General features: G+C 47.5%; 1 protein-coding gene and 2 long non-coding RNA genes across 3 annotated transcripts; 1 reads left to right on the forward strand and 2 right to left on the reverse strand.

Annotated features, from left to right (window-relative positions):
• Positions 1-774: 774 nt before the first annotated feature.
• On the reverse strand, positions 775-5,353 carry FTH1 (ferritin heavy chain 1). The gene is made up of 4 exons (XM_080344862.1): positions 5,094-5,353; positions 3,216-3,362; positions 2,092-2,217; positions 775-1,120 (listed from the first exon to the last, which is right to left on the reverse strand). Exons 1-4 carry the CDS (start codon positions 5,202-5,204, stop codon positions 956-958), a joined length of 549 nt encoding a protein of 182 aa, XP_080200988.1. The 5' UTR covers positions 5,205-5,353; the 3' UTR covers positions 775-955.
• Positions 5,354-5,515: 162 nt separating this feature from the next.
• Positions 5,516-7,816, forward strand: LOC308040703. The gene is made up of 3 exons (XR_013922161.1): positions 5,516-5,893; positions 6,144-6,292; positions 6,506-7,816. It is a non-coding gene; the product is annotated as an uncharacterized lncRNA (long non-coding RNA).
• Positions 7,817-8,187: 371 nt separating this feature from the next.
• On the reverse strand, positions 8,188-8,876 carry LOC308040704. The gene is made up of 2 exons (XR_013922162.1): positions 8,438-8,876; positions 8,188-8,283 (listed from the first exon to the last, which is right to left on the reverse strand). It is a non-coding gene; the product is annotated as an uncharacterized lncRNA (long non-coding RNA).
• Positions 8,877-18,598: the final 9,722 nt, after the last annotated feature.

An 18,598-nucleotide genomic window follows, 5' to 3' on the forward strand; every position in this document is an offset into this window, starting at 1 on the left:
GGGCAAGCGTCTATTAAAAAAGCAGCTGCAGCTCAAAGACTATTTGCCCAGCACGTTGCTCCCTTTTGAAGTTCCACATCACATCTGCCATTGATTTGACAGCACTCAAAGTCATCTGGATGGCAGCAAACACCATACAGCTGAGTTTATACTGTCTTCCCTAAGAAAATAAAAGCAAGGCTGAAGTCCAGGATCATGTTTAGTTTCCTCATTTAAGTTTCCACACAACAATTTAGAGAAACAGCAAAACTTCTCCTATTTTCAGGAAGAGGCTTCAGAAACAGCTGCAAATCTCCCTTCACAACAGCTGCCTGCCTGCTCTGCTGTCCTGCTAGACCCAGGCAGATGTCACCACCCCTTCTGTGTGTCCCCATAGCATCCTTGGGGCAGCTCCTGCAGCACCACTGCTTCGGTCCACCCTGCTCACAGAGCACCTCTTGGCTTTATTCATTAGAACAACACCTAGTGAGGCACTAACCCCCTCCTCCTTCAGCAGCCTCATCTCAATTCAGGGACTAGACCAGCAAACCCAGATACTCAAGCCTTCCCTTCCTTGCATATACATTACAGCAACACCTTTGGTGGCAAAGGCATTTAAAACACAACTTGAATCACTAAGCAACTCCTGCAGTGGAACCCACTGCACCAGAAAAATTAAAATAAGTAAAACCCAATTCCCCTAATATATTCCTTCATTCACATCCCATTTAAGGTATCTTGACTATCACAGAGCCAACAGCACAATCCTCTCAAATCCAAGAGAAACACAAAAAGCCAGCTTGAACCAAGTCACTTTATTGGATGGAGGGCGATACACAAAACACAAGAGAAAAGAAGGGTGATATTTGGTACAGAGTATTAGAACTGTTTAATCTCAATAGCTGAAGATGCATGCACGGCTGGACAGTAACATCGGAGCCCCGCTGCAGCGCGCAGGGCAGCTCTCGGCCAGGCTTCAGCTGTGGTTGTCGCAGTCCCCGAGAGTGTGCTTGTCGAACAGGTACTCGGCCATGCCGTACTTCGGGGCCCCCATCTTCCGCAGGTTGGTGACATGGTCACCCAGCTCCTTGATGGCTTTCACCTGCTCATCCAGGTAGTGAGTCTCAATGAAGTCACACAACTGGAAGGGAGACAAAAGAAGTTTAAATTTAGGCCAAACACAGATTATCCTGCTAAAGCAGTGGCTGAAATCCTACCACTCCTCTCCAGGTTCAGGAGATTATACAGAAAATAGCAATTTTAAAGCTGCAGGAGATACCCAAGAGGAAGAAGCCTTTAGTTTTTGTCTCAGCAATGCTAGAACCAAGACTTAAGTGAGGCAGGCTTATCTAGGCACACTTGCCTCAGAGCCCCACAGTACAATGTCAACTCCAAGTCCCCTCTCTTCCTCACTCCAAGCAGCAAAGTCCCTGAACACAATCAGGAGCCCCCACTGCACAACACTAATTCATGACTGAGGATTTACAGGTCTAGAATGGTCCAGCCATGTTATTCTTTATTTAAAGAGTCACTCTAACTTATCCAAGATGCTTTCAAAAGTACTTTGATTCAGACAGATGCCAATCTCTTCCTGATCCTAAGCAGCCTCAATCCAGCCTTGCTAATAACTTGCACCTGTGAAGAAACCTGTGTTTTCAGACACTGTATTTACTCTGAAGTGTCAGGGCTTTTACAACGTTAAGAAGCAACTTAATCTTATGACAAAGGCCTTACAGGCATGTGTTGGTTTAAAATTAGAACTCATCCCCATCCAGAATCAAGCCTTCTCTATATAGAGCTTAATACACTTATTTTATTCAAAACACTGTTCACATGAGTGCTCTCTGCTCCAAAGAACAACAGAAGGGTTTGGGGAAAGCTCTGTAAGGCAGGTCTCAGCCACCCTAACACACTGCAACTCATCCTCCTGGAAAAAAAATGCCAATAATCTCACCAAATGGCAAAGGTACAGCCTGAGACCTGGGTCTGGCCCTTTGGAAAGGCTGCACCCCTTTTTTTCCCCACACAGAACTTGCCCCTAACCCCACATGGTTACACACGTACAAGCCCCCTCATCACACAGTCACATTCTCGGCTTCATCGTTTACTTACGTGTGGATCATTCTTTTCAGTTGCCAGTTTGTGCAGCTCCAGCAGTGACTGGTTCACATTCTTCTCCAGGTGCAGGGCGCACTCCATTGCAGTGAGGCCATTCTCCCAGTCATCACGATCCGGCTTCTAGAAGCACAAAGCACATGGCCACATTTTCTGTAAGTACTCACAGACCATTAGGGAATAAAGTCTTTTACATCAAAGTCTATTTAGATCAAGTTCAGCCATTTAGGTACCGTCAAAAATGTGGCAGATACCCAGTACATGAACAGAGCAGAACTGAATACACACCCCAAGCCCCAGACCTTTCCCCATTCCCCATGTTTTCTTAGTTTTATGTTCTGAGCTCTGGTAGACAAAACAGCTAACAAAGCTGCTGTCTTCCTCCTCCCATTATAACCTAATGGTTTAAACACCTGTCTGTTTAAGTAGGCAATGGGCACAATCTTAGAAATTAAGCAGTTAAGACACAGGTACAGGCGAGTCTGATCTTCAGCTCAAACTGCCCAGCACAGTCCAGTGTTTACAAGTACTCAGACTTACCAGTGAGCAAGTGAATTATTCTCCAGTACCCACCACTTTGTTTGCTATTTTCCCCAGGAAGAGTTGTAAACTCCTAACTTTTAAGCTGGCCCTATGACATTGTTTACTTCCTGGTGTTCCAAATAATCTAATTAAGCAACTTGAAGAAAACAGTGCTATGAAATCTTGCAGTGAGCCACCACAAGCAACTGGAAACTTGGTATTTCATGTTCCCATGGCAAACAAGTCAAGAGTTTTCTACAAAACAGCACAGAGAGCAGAGAAGGCTCTTGCCACTGAATTTAAGACAAATGAACAGGTTGTGTGGTAGTTACCCTCACCCCACAGCAAGCCACCTAGCGCTGCGCATCTTCTTACACAGGAAGGACTTATTAATCAATCAGCACAAATTATCAAATTACTATGCATATCTAGATCTCGGGCTGAGCACCACACACAAATCACAGGAATGTGTTTATCTACTGTCAGCTGCTGCTCCTTTTGGGAGAGGAGCCACAGAGAAATTTATCCCCTTCCAGCCCAGAGACAGAGCACAAGTCCAGTTCTGCAATAGACAGACAACCCAGAGCTCCGCTCCTCACCTTGATGTCCTGCAAGAAGATGCGCCCACCCCTCTGATTCTGGAGCTTCATCAGTTTCTCAGCATGCTCACGTTCCTCGTGGGACTGATGCAGGAAGTACTTGGCAAAGTTCTTCAGGGCCACATCGTCCCGGTCAAAATAGTAGGACTGAAAAATAAGAATTCATATGTTCAAACCCTCAGGTCTTGCTCCAGGAGCCACACAAAGCCAAGTCTATGCTGTGATCTTGGGTATGTCTCCTATCTGAGGAGGTAGCTGGAGTCCAAGCTCAGGACCAACAACAGCAAGGCAGAGTAGCAAAACTCTTCCCTTAGTCACAATTTTCCTGACTAGGATTAAATGTTAACCTTTATCCCTACCACAGACACCGGGGCACAAATACTCGTGATTCAGCTCTGAAGATAAAAAAGCCCACACCTCAGATACCTGTTTACCTGAGCATCAATCAAATGCCTCAAGCACAACAGACGTGACAAGTCTTCTTCAAGGATAAACCTTCGCTGCTCCCTTTGTTTGCCTGAGTTTGTTTACAATGATCACAAGTCAAGGTTCTGACTTGCACAGTTGGTTAAGGGTGACCAAGAACTTTAAGGTACTTCAGCAATAAACCTCCCAACCCTTCCCTGGGCTTATCAGGGATTAGACTAAGAAGTACACTTACTATTTTTTTCTCCAAAAGTAGAATCACATTAAAAAGACAAAAAATACATTGAACTAAAATATATATTCAATAGTAAACACAAAACCATCCTTTTTGAAAGCCAAAAAAAAACCTGTGGCAGCAGTTAGAAGCCATCACACAGTTGGTTTGTTCTGTGGTCAGAGGCACCAGGCAGGATTCAATGGAAAGCTTTGTATCAACTGCCAGTTATTTACCAGACAAACTGCTACAGAATTCTCTGCTCTTCAAGCAGCAGCCTGGAGGTTCGAGGCAAGACACTGGTGCTTGTGTGCCACTATCATCCATCAACATTATTACACCCAGCTCGTAGCTGAGGTTCAGACCTTCATAGTAACACAGGAGCAAGTTCTACACCAAAGTGCCACTAGAAAGTCTCAAGTTACCTGTATGTCTAAAGAACTGAGATTGCTGTGCAGAGGTCAGAGCTGCTGTTTGGACCAAAGTTACTTATCTGCTTATGGCTAAAATAATACTTTTGTGCCAAGATAAATATGTAAGCGCAGCACCAAGGATACCGCGAATTCATTTCATGAACAAGAACGAAAAAACCTCGCCTCAAGAGACACGAGCTCCTGCGGGCAAGGTGCCAATGGCTTTGTTAGTCAAGTCCTGCTATCGAGCCCAGCCCCAAGGGCAGAGCCGCCTAGAAGCTGCTGAGCTGTGCTGATAACGAGCCCGCCAAGGGCAACGGGCAGACAGTGGTTAACGTGTAACTCGAGTTCGCCAGCGAGATAAGAGTCTCACCTATAGAAAACAAGCGGCCGCCCCGCCCCGGGGGAAGGCTCAGAACGGCCCGAGGCGAGGGGGGAAGGAGGAGGGGAAAGAGGAGGGGAAGGGGGAAAGGAGGAGGGGAGGGAGCGCGGCTGCGCCCGCAGGCACCGCCCGGCCCGGTCCCTGGGGCAGAGCAGGCCGCGCCAGCTGCCCCCATGGCCCAGACACAGGGCAGGCCGCAGGGGGTGGGCCCGTCCGCCCCCGAGCCTGGCCTAATCCCCCCTGAGCCTGGCCTAACCCCACCCCTCAAACGATGGCCTAAGCCTCCCCACCCCCCGAACACTGGCCTAAGCTGGCCTAAACCCCCCAACACTGGCCTAAAGCCCCACAGGCCCGACTCGCGAACCTCCCACCTCCTTTCCCCACTAACAGGGCCCACGCCCCCCCTCGCCTTACCCCCGCCCCCCACAGGCCCCCCCGCTCACCATGCTGAGATACACGTAGGACGCGTAGAGCTCCAGGTTGATCTGCCGGTTGACGGCGGCTTCGCAGTCCTGGTGGTAGTTCTGACGCACCTGGGAAACGGGCGCTGCCATGGCGTTACCTTAAGGTGTTGAGTCGGTAGATTCGACGGCGGATTAAGTGTTGGTGGTGGGGGCGGCGGGCCCGAGCGCGGCCGGTTCCGTCCAAGCACTGTTGAAGCAGGAACCCGCTCTGCTCGCCTCGCCGACGCGCTCTGACCAACGGCAGCGCCGCGACGGCCCTTTTATAGTCGACGCAGCGTCCGCACGCAAGACCCCGCCCCTACCCGCGAGCTGAGGGGGCGTGGCCTCCCCGCCGCGCTTCTGCTGGCCCAGCGTGACTCAGCACACCCCCCAGGGGGCGTGGCCCGCGCGCGCGCCCCTTCCCTCAGCGACAGTTTCCAATATGGCGGCCTCTCAGGGCTATTGAGGGGGGGGGGGCCTGTTACCCACCCGCTTTCCACCCCAAAATTGTCGCCAGGTTGAGCCAACCCCCGTCCCACCGTAATCCTGGAAGCCGGGGGTGTCCTTCTGCCACAGCGCGGGGCTGCCGGCCCCGCAGGGAGGGCGCAGGCCGGGGGCAGAGGCCCAGAGAACAAAGCGCCTCGTGGGCCTGCGTGACACACCAGCGGTTTGTTCATCAAATAAAAACAGCCTTAGAGCCTTTATTAGTAAACGTTCGAGCTGTTTAACTCATACAGCATTGGGAAGGAAGACATTGATGCCGTGATGGATGGTATTTTTTGTCCTTAAAGCGGTACCAGGTACAAAAGCTGGGCTGGGTGTCAATGGCAGCTCTGGTTTGCTGCCTCAATAAAGCAGCTGGTGACCCAGCGGTGAGACCTGGTGGGTTTTTGGAGTTCTTTTCAGCCCCTCCATTGGAAACTGCCTTTAAAACGCTCCTAAGAAATAGAGCAAACAAAGCGCAAAACCCTCGGTTAGCCTGATGAGCCGAGCAAACTTGAATGAACAAACACAACTGAACTCTTCCAACTTGCTCCATGTTATTTACAGGTACCAGCAGCTATGCCTCGTGGTGTTTGATAACGACCCGGGGAAGGAAACACTGGATTTTAGCACCCGTGATGACTAAAGGCACCATATGCAAGAAAGCTGGTGAGAAACCAACATTTCTGACCCTCCGATGTTGGATTTGTGTGAAGGTGAGGTTTAGGGTATGACCTTATAGTCAGTTCAAACATCATAATAATAAAGAGGTAATTGAAAAATCAAAGGCCAAATGGAAAAAAAGAGCTTTCTGATAACGAGGTGATTATTTCAGCAGCTTTTATCACTGCCAAAGGCCTTGAGCTTGTGTGGTCATTTATGTTCAATAAACATTGGATTCATTTACTTTCTGGTTTCTGAAATTTTAGGAAGATGGTGAGTGCAGCCTTGAGGCTTAAACTGAGATCATCCCACAACATTGGGCTCCCAAAGTTTTGACTAAGACAACGTTAGCGCTGAAATTCATCTGAAATATTACAAGTTACTAAGCCTGTAAGCTCAGATTAAATCAATTTTCCTCTAACCAGATTTTTCTGCTGAGTTTAACTTGGTCTTTGCACCTTCTCGGCAATGTGGGATTTCCCATGTGTGACTGCAGAGGTGTCTGGCTGTGAGTGAAGGGCAGTGCAAGGCTCGTGGCAGCACAACGGCGCTTTTCGGGGTGCTCGAAGGGAACATGCAGCCTTTGGCTTCCCTTGTTTTACTGTTTTCTGTCGCTTCTGTCGGTTAACTGTCAGAAGTCATTAAGATCTGTGTGTTAATGTGGGTCATACCTATTGCTTCGGCAGCCTGCCAGGTACATTTGAAATCTCATGTTCCCCTCCCACATAAACGCTTATGTAAAAGAAAAAACTTGTAACTGCTGGGCAGACTTGCGTTCCTGTTTTCATTCTGTAGTGTTTTCACCACCGTTTGGCTGAAGAGGTTTGCCAAACGTCGTCCTTGAACCTACAAAAGACTAAACCATTTATTTGATATGTTTGCTGTTCGTTCTCTCTTGCCACCAAAACTTTTTGCCCATGACTAAGCCACGCTTGGAATTATCAGAATAAAGTCACCCAGCAGTTTATAGATTGCAAACTACTCCTTTTTAATTTTCCCAATCTCATCCTGACCAAACCAGCATAAACCCTCATGACATTGGTTCATGAAAAGGCTGCACAACAGCAGAATTTGTAAGTAATTAAGCAAAAATTCAGTGAATAAAAGAACTATTTCCTCTGTGCTTGGACAGTCTGTGCCACCCATGATTAAATGCTAGTAAGATCAGGGAAGTTCTACATTTTGCTTCCTGGATCAACTGCAAGTTGCACAAACATGCACGTTATTTTTGATGACAGCAGATTTCTGTGGCCAGAATGGGAAATACTGGGTTGCACAGCCATGCATCATGAGAACTTTGTGACCAACACAAGGGGTGTTTAACACACTCTGTTCTCACAAGAGTTTAAGTCCAGCTTGTACCCAGACTTTTTCTGTTGATTGTGCAACTACTGTCACATTGTGCTTTAATTTTGACTTTATTTAATTCTGTTTTCTTATGGCGTGGTTTAAGCCTTCTTTCCTCTAGTCCCCTTCATCCTGAATAATGCCATTCCATACTCAGGCTCGACTTTGCATCAAATGACATTCAAGTCATTTTTTGCATCTGAAAATGCTTCACACACTACTTTCTATCATATTTTCAGTAGCTAATAGTTAATTGCACGCCTGACCATTCTTCATGAAACTGTTTGAATTGGAGGGGAGATCCTGGCCTTTCTCATTCAAATCCAGTACATTAAAGATGTCAGTGTATGCAGGAAAAAGAGCCTGGTAATCCAAATTACTGTTTTTTCAGTACACTTTACACACTAACATCACAGCTGCCCAGGGACTGCTCCATCCTCTGCATGTGCAGCATTATTTTGAACTTATGTCATTGCTCAACTGCGTCATTGGTCTGAAGTAGATGCCCACAATCAAAAATCAATGTATTGTCTGCCTACACGAGCTTCAAATTGTTGAAGACAATCTTTGTTTTCCCTTGGACAAGATCCCACCAGAAACACTGGAGCAAACTCTCTTGTTGTTTACAGCTTGGCTATTACAGACCTGAACATCAGCCAGTTTAGGGAGAGCAACGCTCAGCTTCTTCATCTGACAGCTGGAGAGGACAATTTCAGCATGTAAAAAATAGTGAGAGCTTCTTTGAGAAATGTTTCCATAAATACACAGAAAATTATTAAGTCAAAGAACTGGTGGATGTGGTCAAGATACACCTGGATGCAGAAAATCCACCAAGATTCGCTTGTACACACCTCAGGGTATCTCAGCAGAGTATCTCATACATCGTGTGTGTGTGCGTCTGTCTGTCTGTCTGTGGAAAAAGGGGTCCCAGCCTGGGCCAAGGGGAAAGAGTTGTCAGTTTGGGAGCGCAGAGTGGGTTTGTAAGAGGACATGACACGTGGTTACAGCAAGTTTGTGCAGACAGGGCCACGCGGAGCATCAGGCAGCAAGAGTGGGTGATGTTGGCAAAGACTTTGCACGGGGTGAGGCCTGGGGAACGCTAGAAATAACACAGAAAAAAAGAGGAAAGTTTCCATGGCTCTTCCACCCACTGTAATATCAGTTATACTGACCCTGTGCGTGAGCTTTGCAAATGATGGCAGTGAAACATGACTTGTAAAACAGATACTGGACAGTATTTGCACAAAGGAAATTCTGGGCTTGTAAAAACAGAAGCCAGATTTTTGCTGATCCAGCCCCTGAGCAAAAACTCAGCATGTGACTTATTCACCCAGCAAGACCTTCAACGAGAGGCCTCCCTTGGTGCGAGCAGAGAGAACTCGCTGTAGTTGGACCAGGCACAAAGTTCAGGAATGCACAAAGTTCCATTTATCATCCGTAGAGAGAGTTTTAGAACACTTGCTTTGTGCTGTGCTCATTTAATGGCTCGAAAAACAACAGATCTGAGTTAAAAAGCAACAACTGTTCCAAATCCAGTGAGTGAGAGCTGAATATTCCTCGAGTATTATATCAACAAAAATACAGTCACCTCTTTTGCAAAGCGCAAAGTCCTGGAAATAAGATAAATGGTGAATCCAGTCAAATATTTGTTATGGAGAACTTCCATTCCACCCCCAAACTTCAGTGTCATTGGGCTGCCAGACTTTCTGTAAACACAAAAGCAATCCTAAACTTGGCTCCAAGGCTGATCATGTGGCTGGAAATTTGACACTAATCTCAACTGTGGGTTTTCAAAGCCGTTTATTAAAAACATCTGAGATGCATTTGTACTGAAGATACCCTAAAAATGGAAACGCCGTTAACTGCAAACTCCTCCTCCGGCTCCTTGAGTAAAACATTGTGCACATTTTTCAGTCATTTCTTTTAGGTGCTCAATTTTCTACCTGTGGGAAATCCAGGGTTCAAGCAACAAGTTTTCACTGAGTCCTAAGGGCAGGGAATGCAAATCATTGGGTTACACAGAACTGCTTGTTCCTGGAAACAGGCTCCTAAGCCAGAAAGTCAAACGATATTTGAACTTACTCTAGGAAATTGGCTTAGGAGACGACTGAACAATGAGCTGTTCTGCTATAGGGAGAAAAGTCTTAAAGTAATTAGTAACATTCTGTCCTACAAGATTTTGTAGACAAGTAACAGAAAACTCACTTTAGACAGACAAACACACTCCAAGTTGTGTTACAGGTTTTTTCTCTCTCTGGAATAGTTTTGCACAGAGTCAGTCTAAACAAAATGCCCCAGGAGATTTCAATTCCCTAATTTGTTCCAAATGTCCCTTTAATTGAATTTTTCTTCTTTGACTTGCCTCTAAAAATGAGCTTAAAGGCAAGAACAGTGAGGAAGAAAAATGTTAATAATACAATAATTCTGCCTGGCATGGCCAGAAGAATTTGGTGAATTTACTCACCTGTATCAGCCCCGTTTAACCCAATTTCAAGCCTGACACCACGACCTGTGACTGAAAATCTCTCGCTCTCATCCCAGGGACAGCCTGGGCACTCAATGGACACAGTGCAGCCTTCGCAAGACGGATTTGTCAAGCTGCAAAAGCCACAATTAATGTTGACATTCCACTGCAGGCCACAATCCACAGCATTTGCTGTACTGTCATCATCCTCTGGTAGCGTGATCCACTTTCTTCCCCCTCTCAGATTTACAAAGTCTTAAAGAGGTGGGTGCGATTCTCATTCCTTATTTCTGTTTTACTTGATATCTTTTTCCTTAGATACTGAAAAGCTGGGGCGGGGGGGGAAAGGCGCTTGCAAATAGAACTGCCCAGCTGAAGTCAACAGCCATAGGGAAATTCCTGAATACACCGAAAATCGCTTCCTTTCCATCATGAATTCCCCTGCAAAACACCGGTAAGGGCTGGTGGGAGAAATAAGGCAGTACAGCAGTTTTTCAAAGCTTCCCTACCCCACAACTGTGCCCATAATCCAGATTATTCATCTGCCAACACATGCTCGTATTTGTAGTTATTGCTCATCCCCAAGGTGCCGTTTTGACGGTTTGCGGAGCATCAGGTTTGAACAGACGTTCTACAGCATTAAGCCTTTCGGAGTAGGTGGTGGTTGCTTTTATATTTAGCCACCCAAAAAAGGGTAAGTAGGCAAACGCTTTCAGGCATGATGAGAAGAAACAAGCTTTTACAGGGAACTGGCAGTTAAACACCGGCTTAAAGAACATGCACCAGCCCGATAAAGCGCTGGCTCCGCCACAAAAACAAACAGCACCCCATGTCTCAGCCTCTGAGGTGCTGATGGAGGCACCTCCAAACTTCTGCAGGTCTCTCCAGGAACTCATTTCACGGCGAATTTAGAGGAGGTGGAGAGATTAGATAATCTTTAGTGGCTTAGAAGAAATGGAGGGATTTTCTTTATGGGGGTGAGGCATAAAGTTGGTGAGGGCAAGGTGAAAAAGGGAGTTTTCTCAGAATCTGCAGAAAAGCTGGTTCCTGCTCCACTGTAAAGAGGTGCTGAAAACCCCCCTGTGGTTCGTGCAGCCACAGCTCCGCGGGCTCCGCACGCACAGCACCTGCACACCCTGGCTGTAATCTCTTCCTGAACCATGTCCAGCCCTTCGCCAGCAGGGTCAAAATATTTAAAAGCAGTTGAAGAGGCTCGAGTTGGATCTGCTCCGCTGTGCTTCCCACCGAGCAGCCAGCTGCTGTTGAGCTGCGGAGTATTGGCCACAAAAAGTCACCTCTGGATGAGCAAAAAAACCCAAAACAAATAAAAAGCAATGAATTTGGACAGAGAGAGAAATAAAGTGGGGAAAATGCTCAGGAGGCTAGATTGGACCTTGATATTAATACATAGGATGGGATCTAAGGACCATGTATAAGTTGTCTTCTCCAGCTCAACAGATGTTGGCCGGTGCCCACAGATAGTGACATCTCAGCAGCCACAGAACAGGCCAGCAAGATAACACGGAAGGGCAGCTACAGGAGGACATTCTGCTCTAGAACGGAGTGCACAAACTCCGCAGCAATCACATCTGGCTGGTTCAGACTGTAGCAGATGTTGGCAGATGTTCTGCTGAACCGACTAGGCGGAACCACTAAAGCCAGGCAGACCCCCAGCCTCTTAAACCATGGCTATTGGTTCATGTCGCCCTGTGGTTTTTGGTCAGCATGCTGGGAGGATAATCCCACCAAAAGCTGTTAAATTATCAGTCTCGTTTGCTTTCTGACTCCTCTAGGACAGCACCAGCTTCAGTTCAGGTTGAAGACAGCAGAATGCTCTGCCTGGCCTAAGGAATCAGTCCCTCCCCTCAGTTGCTCTGTGTTATGAGTAGCTTGCTCAGTCATGCGTGGCCGTGCTGCCCAAAACCTGTGTAAATAGGCAGCGATGACCAAGACTGAAACCAGTCAAATCAGGAACTTTCCAGTCCAACAAGAAAATAAAGATTTCCGCTCCGTACTTATTTAGCACGGGCTGGACTCCTTGCCTTTTGTTTAATGCTCTTGGTTGCTTCTAAAGGCCATCATGAGAGGGACACAACACATAGTAGACTCAGAGTAAAGTTACACCGTGCAGCTGAAACAATCACACAGCATGAAGATGTCAAAAAGAGGAGACTATGCTCCTCACACACCCCCACAGACCTTATTTGCCTCTTTGCCCTGTCCCCAGCGCTCTGCTTCAGTGTTCATCAGGGTCTCTACGGGCCGGTTCAGCTCAGGAACCGGGGAGAAAACAGAAGAGGAAAAATCAACCATTTTTAGGCCAGTTTCTAGGCTTTGCTGGGCCAATGGATGGATTAAACAAGCGCCAGAATCAGGTGCTGGGTGGGAGGGTGGTGGGTTGCTCGATCAACTCAACACCTTCGCAAATGAAATTAAAGTTTCCAGTGTGTGTGTGTGTAAGCCAAGAAAGGAAAAAAATATATGGGAGGCAACCACAGCCTTGCTCACAGGGGTCAGTCGGGGCAGGATTGATACGGTCTGACGGCAGCGGGGCACTGGGCAAGCCGAGGAGATGAGACACAGTGAGGAGAAAGCTCCTGGAAAGCCATTCCTCACAGAGGAACTCGTGCTGAAAGGCAAAGGCTGAAACATAGGATTTGGACATTAAGAAGCAGTGAAGATGTTAAATCAGGCCCAAAAGGGAAGCGGCTGTAACGAGTTCTCTCCCGAAGCAGTTCTGCAGTCAGGAGGTGCAGATTGAGCAACGAGCTGACATCAGCTAAAATAACAGGATGGTGGAAGGAGTGGCTGGGATGGTAAACTATGCGGATGTTACTGAGGTCACCATGGAAAACATAACTTCTGACTGGGAATTAAAAATAAGCCAGAATTGCAGCATTGTTACTTAATCCGGGAAACTCTGGCAGTAAAGTTCAGCTGTATGATGGCTTAGCATAACCACACACACACAAAAATTCAGCCTTTCACCAGAATTCATCAGTGACTGCATCCCAAGCCCTAGCAAGGCTTAACCAGCTGTGAACGCCACCTGATGTGGGTAATTCCTCCTTCTTTCTCTGCCCCTGCAGCCTCACTACAGCAGATGTTGTATCAAGCACAGGTCCTTGCCCAGTGAGGAACACACACACCAGCCCTGGCTCACCCATTATCCCGAGTCCCTCACTTCCAGAAACAAGAGACAAACAGATTTATCATCACACCTCCTGCTTATTTAACTCCCGCTCCTCTTTGATCAGTCAGGTCAGATCCGCAGACAAGAAAAAAGGTTGTCTCACTGCCCTGTTAAACAATTACTTTGGACTTAAGATACCCAGGGAGCCAGAACTGCCCATATATGCCTTGCCAGCAATTATGACTGGTCTAAAAGGTAGATAAGTGATATTTGCTGATGCTGCTGTTGAGCCATCAAGTGGCGTTCAGGCAGCACAAGTCTCTGAAAAAGATCCCCACCATCCCTCTAGCTTCTTTATTTGCCCAGAAGCTCACTTGTTAAGAAAAGCCTGTGTTTACTCTCTGCTTTCTTCATATTTTCATATACTCTGGAGTCACTAGGGTCTACCTCCCTCCCCATAAACGTGAACATTTCATGATGAACAGGGGGGACGGTGGTTGTCAGCTTGGTAAAGGAAAGAAGAACATCCACAGTGTCTTCTCCTTTGCATCACCATCACAAACTTCCTCGGGTGGGAAGGGTTCAGTATCTTCTTGCTCTACTCTAGAGGCCAGAAAAGCAGCTCGATCCAGAAGGGGCTCAGTGCAGGAGAAAGGAGTATTTCCTAAACTGGCCCAGCCTCACATCGCAGTAACACAACCCCGCAGAGATCGACAGTAACAAAGCTGACAAGCGAGAACACAGCTGGAAACTGAAGAGACTGAAAAAGAAGATGGAAGGGAACTGAGAATCTGCTCTTTTCTACAGCCACATCCAGTGTAAGAAACAGCAGGGCATGGAGAAACTGAGGAACGGGAAGGGAAAGCGACACCATCATTACTTTAGATCAACTAGAAACTTCTTTTCTCACACTAAATCCTTCAAAAGTGCCTCCTGCCAGAAACAGTTGGTAGGAGACAGTTCTACCCCTTTTCCCACATCACCCCCAACCCTAATCAGTCAGATCTCTTTGTTTCAGTGGGTTTCTGCTTTCCTCTTAGGGAGGAGTATCGGGATGGAGCAACAGCATGTACGAGAGCGAACAAATCCCAAGGGCTCGGAACTGGGAAGCAGACACAATCTCTTCCCGACCAGCACATGACCTTGATTCATTTTCCTTCTTCAGAATGAGACAGCATTTTGTTTTCGGGCAACGCGTTTTGTCTGATACCCGCAGTAGCCAAACTAAGAAAGGCACCATTCATTTGTCAAGGCCACATTTTAAAAGCATCTTTCTTTGCCTTTGAAAATTAGTGGATTGTCCTTGCGTTATACCACGACTCTGGAGATATATAAGAGGTTACAGCACTTGGCTTTAACTGCAGAGTTCAGTTGTCTTGTGAAGAATGCTGCCCTTTACAACTCTTTCTAGGAAGGTTAACTTTGTTAACATTTCCACCCGGTTTACAGCACCAGGATTGTGGTGAATAACTGGCACACTGATAAGCTGGTCATGACTCCCGGTACCCCTCCTTCTCCCATTTCAACCCCTTCCCTCCAAAACACACCGATTTAATAGAATTTTGGGGAGGAAGGGCAACAGAAAGCTGCCAACTGCCAGTGGCGCCTTCCGGTATCGTGACAATTTGCACCACACCTGCCTAATCCTGTCATGGTAAAGCAAGAAAGCTCATTTTCCTATAAGTGCTTTCCACTTCGTTGGTCTTCATATACATTAGCTCTGCTTCCTCAAGCCGTACAGCTGTGTCATAACTCATCCGAGTCTTCTTCTTAGCAGGGCCAGCCTGAGCAGCACTTTCCACCTCACCTGGCTGCCCAAGGCTGATTGGAACACCAGGGCATCTCAATCCTCGGTGACCCAGAGCCCCTCCAGCTCAGCACAACCTCTGCTTGTAATTACAGCGAGCAGGGACGCTTGGGCAGACCACGGCGACAGTGCAGGTCACCAAGTGAAGAGCTGTTAGAACCAGGCGGCCATCTAAGTATTTGTACAAGATTTAGGCCTCTGGTTTCAGTGTCAGTGCAGCTCCAGGGAGGAGGAAACAACAGTGAGAGACAGGCGGGGTACAGCACTAAAATGCTCTTATAGAGTCATAGAATAGTTTGGGTTGAAGGGACCTTCCCAGCTCCCCAGTGCCCCCCTGCCATGACAGGGACATCTGCACCAGCTCAGGTTGCTCAGAGCCCCGTCCAGCCTGGCCTGGGATGTCTCAGGGATGGTTCATCCACCACCTCTCTGAGCAACCTGGGCCAGGCTCTCACCACCCTCAGGGTCAAAAGCTTCTTCCTCATGAAAATCTACTCCCCCTCTCCTCCTCCCAGCCCTGCTGCTCACCCCTCGAGCCCGAAACCAGCACCCACCTCGCAGGCTCCTCCTCACCCAGCAGGCCCGGGAGCGAGAGGGAACAGGCGGGGGAACCCCCACAGCACCTGGGCGCGTTACCAGCCCAGGCAGCTCGGGCCAGGCCCCGGCCAGGCCGCTGTGGAGCCGACGGGCGGACGGGGGCGCGGGGGCCCGGGGCTGCGCGGAGCCGCCACCTGAGGGCGCCCCAGCCGCGCTGCCGCCGCAGGGGGGCGCTGTCGGCGGAGGAGCGCCCGACTCAGCCAATCAGAGGGTTTGGTGAGCAGGGCGCATGCGCCGCCGCCCCAAGGCATACTGGGAGATGTAGTCCGTGGCGGTTTTGGGGGAGCGCGGAGGGGTGTTGTCTCCCCCATCCCCATCAAGTGCCGCTCGCAGCGGGGCCTGTGTGGAGAAACCGGCTGGCTGGGGCGGTTCGCGTAGAGTTCCCTCCTCAGCGGCACTGCGGGGTGCTTTCCGGCCTCCCCCCGTGCTGCCGCAGGCTGTGCGGGAAGCGCCGGGCCCCTCAGGGCGTGCCCGCTGTTGCCATGGAGATCAGGCGCCAGCGTCGCGGGGTGATGACGCCACCGCGGCATGCTGGGACGTGTAGGATGGCGAGACAGCGGCCGCTCAGCCTCGTGGAGTCCAACTGCTCCCCCACCCGGCACTGCCCCGTGTCCTGAGAACCTCATGTCCGTCTGTCCAGCCCTCCAGGGATGGTGACTCCAGCACTGCCCTGGGCAGCCTGTTCAATGCCCCACAGCCCTTTGGGGAAGAAATTGTTCCCCACATCCAACCTCAACCCCCCCCAGCCTGTACAGCGCAGGGACTGGGTGGTGTTCGTCTCTTGTTCTTTGAAAATCCTCCATTTTCGGTGCATCCTAAAACCAGAATAATCCTCTGCATGTAGCCATTTACTCCAGAAAATGTCTGGGCTGACTGGGGTCCTGACATACGTTCCCCCAGTTGTTAGCAAACAGGACACATAACCACGGACGTAGTTATATGCGGTGCTTTTATTTCAGCGCTGGGAAACCAGGGGTTCACACCCAAAGCTTCCACCACTGATTCGAACTCCACTACATTTATACAATTTGGTTACATACATATTCATTAGGGTTACAACGTATGTATTGCATATTCATCAGATTACATCATTATTTCCCAATATCAGTTGCAACCCCTTGGAACTACTCTCAGCATGCGCAGTGTCCTCTGGTGGTCGTTCAGGATGAAGTAAAGAGTCTTCTTCACTCGTGAACTTTTCACCTTTTGTCACTGCACATGCACACTATTCCTATACTCATTATAAAATCATGTAAAACACTCAGGTTTCTTAGATGCGCATCCTCAGCACACTCTATCCGTTCAAGATAAGATAAGGACTTACTGAGAACTAACAGAACTAATTTTCAGTTCTCTACTCTCAAACTAAGAGATAAAAACTTGTATACCACCTGTGAAATTTCAAGATAAAGTGAGAATCTTGGATACAGTTTACAAAAGCAAAATACAGCTAACTATAACACAGTTACATTCCTAGAACAAGGTGACAAGTTCCATGAAATTTCAGTTGTGTTTAATTTTTATCCAGGACCAGTTAAACAGCGATGGTGTAACATCACCATTTGTTTTGATACTGTCGCAGGCAAATTGAGAGAGGTTTCTGGTGAAAGTAAAACAGAACCTTTCTGCCCTGGAAAATATTCCACAGTTACACACGTGGCTGGTTCTTCCTATTTTCAGCCACTGATCAAGTGCTGGAATGAGGGCACAGAAACCCTTGATGCTTCTAACAATTCAGGGGACTCTGATGAAGACCTGCGAGAGATTTCAGCTCCCAGATCAATATTTCGGTGCAAAAAATTAATAAGAAGCAAACTCCCCCCTTTTAAAAGACATATTAATTCTTCTTCTTTTGTTGTATCGTAATGCAACAACTCTTTAGTGCATCTGAAATTCATTCAGTAAACAAGACTTAAAACACTCTCTAAACAACTCCCTCAAAGGAAGGATATTTTACTCATCAGAAGACTCGCCTGCTCGGGAAATCTTTGGGTGTTTTCCTGGATGCAGGAAATGTTTATTTTGGGGGAATGTCACAGATTTTGCATCTTCCTTTTGGACACGGAAGGGAAGAGCAGAACGAACAATTAAAACGCTGCTGGTGTTGTCTCGGTGTGGAAACGTCACTCTTGAAAACGCTTCTGATATTTTCTTTGACTGGAAATCCATAAACTGTATTTTTTTAAGGCATGAAAACAGAGTCTCAACCTGTGGTCTGGAGTCAAGGCCATATAAAATTAAAAGGTTCTCAGTAGCTAAAGACCCCATATAATAGAAGGATTATACACCAAGAGGAAGATTTAGAGCACTTTAACTTATTTTACTCATACTCAGTTAATATCTTTCATTAATATCATTTTGAAAAAAAACAGAAGAGCTAATCATTGTTCTTTCACAGGAGAGCTGTGATATTAACTGACCTAAAGGTACTAGTGAGTAAAGAATACCCATGTGGACAGATACAATTAAAAAACAGCTTTAAATTCAACCACCCTTCACTAGCAGATGTTGAACTTTGTGTGCAGCTGGTTTGTTTTTCTGTGAGGGCACTTGGGTAACTCTTTCAATGGTTTTATTCTCTGACTAACAAGCTTTAGTTGCATTTCTTGCCTCCTCCTTTCTATCTGGTTCATATACATGTTCACAGCCAAGCTCCGCAGAGGTTTCCAGTAGCCAGTGATGGGGGTTTGGACCTTCCAAACCTCTGGGATGGGGCTAAACTGTGACAAGTGACAAGGATGTGGTGGGTGCTCTGGTTTGGGGTGATGTGAGAAAGCAGAGAAACATGGAAAAAATACCCTGTTTGGGGGTAGAAAATAACCAGAGCACAAACATGAATAGACGGGCTTGTCTGAGCTCAGGAGAGGACTGATTATCTCTTTTGATCCAGTTGTGCTTCCAGGCACCAGTTTAATCAACCATCAGTATTAATCAACCGTCTCAGATGACTACAGACTGTAAACCAGTGAAAATACATCTTAATGGTCCAACAAGGAAACCTGCTGGTGATG

Source organism: Nesoenas mayeri, assembly GCF_963082525.1.
Source record: "Nesoenas mayeri genome assembly, chromosome: 5".
In the NCBI taxonomy this organism is placed as follows: domain Eukaryota; kingdom Metazoa; phylum Chordata; class Aves; order Columbiformes; family Columbidae; genus Nesoenas; species Nesoenas mayeri.

Bases quoted from the DNA above. Each gene is read 5' to 3' on its own strand.
- FTH1 (XM_080344862.1), bottom strand. From the start codon at position 5,204: ATGGCAGCGCCCGTTTCCCAGGTGCGTCAGAACTACCACCAGGACTGC. The intron at 3,363-5,093 runs GTGAGCGGGGGG...CTTATTTTTCAG, and splicing joins CCTACGTGTATCTCAGCATG to TCCTACTATTTTGACCGGGA. The intron at 1,121-2,091 runs GTAAGTAAACGA...TCTCCCTTCCAG, and splicing joins CTGAAAAGAATGATCCACAC to TTGTGTGACTTCATTGAGAC.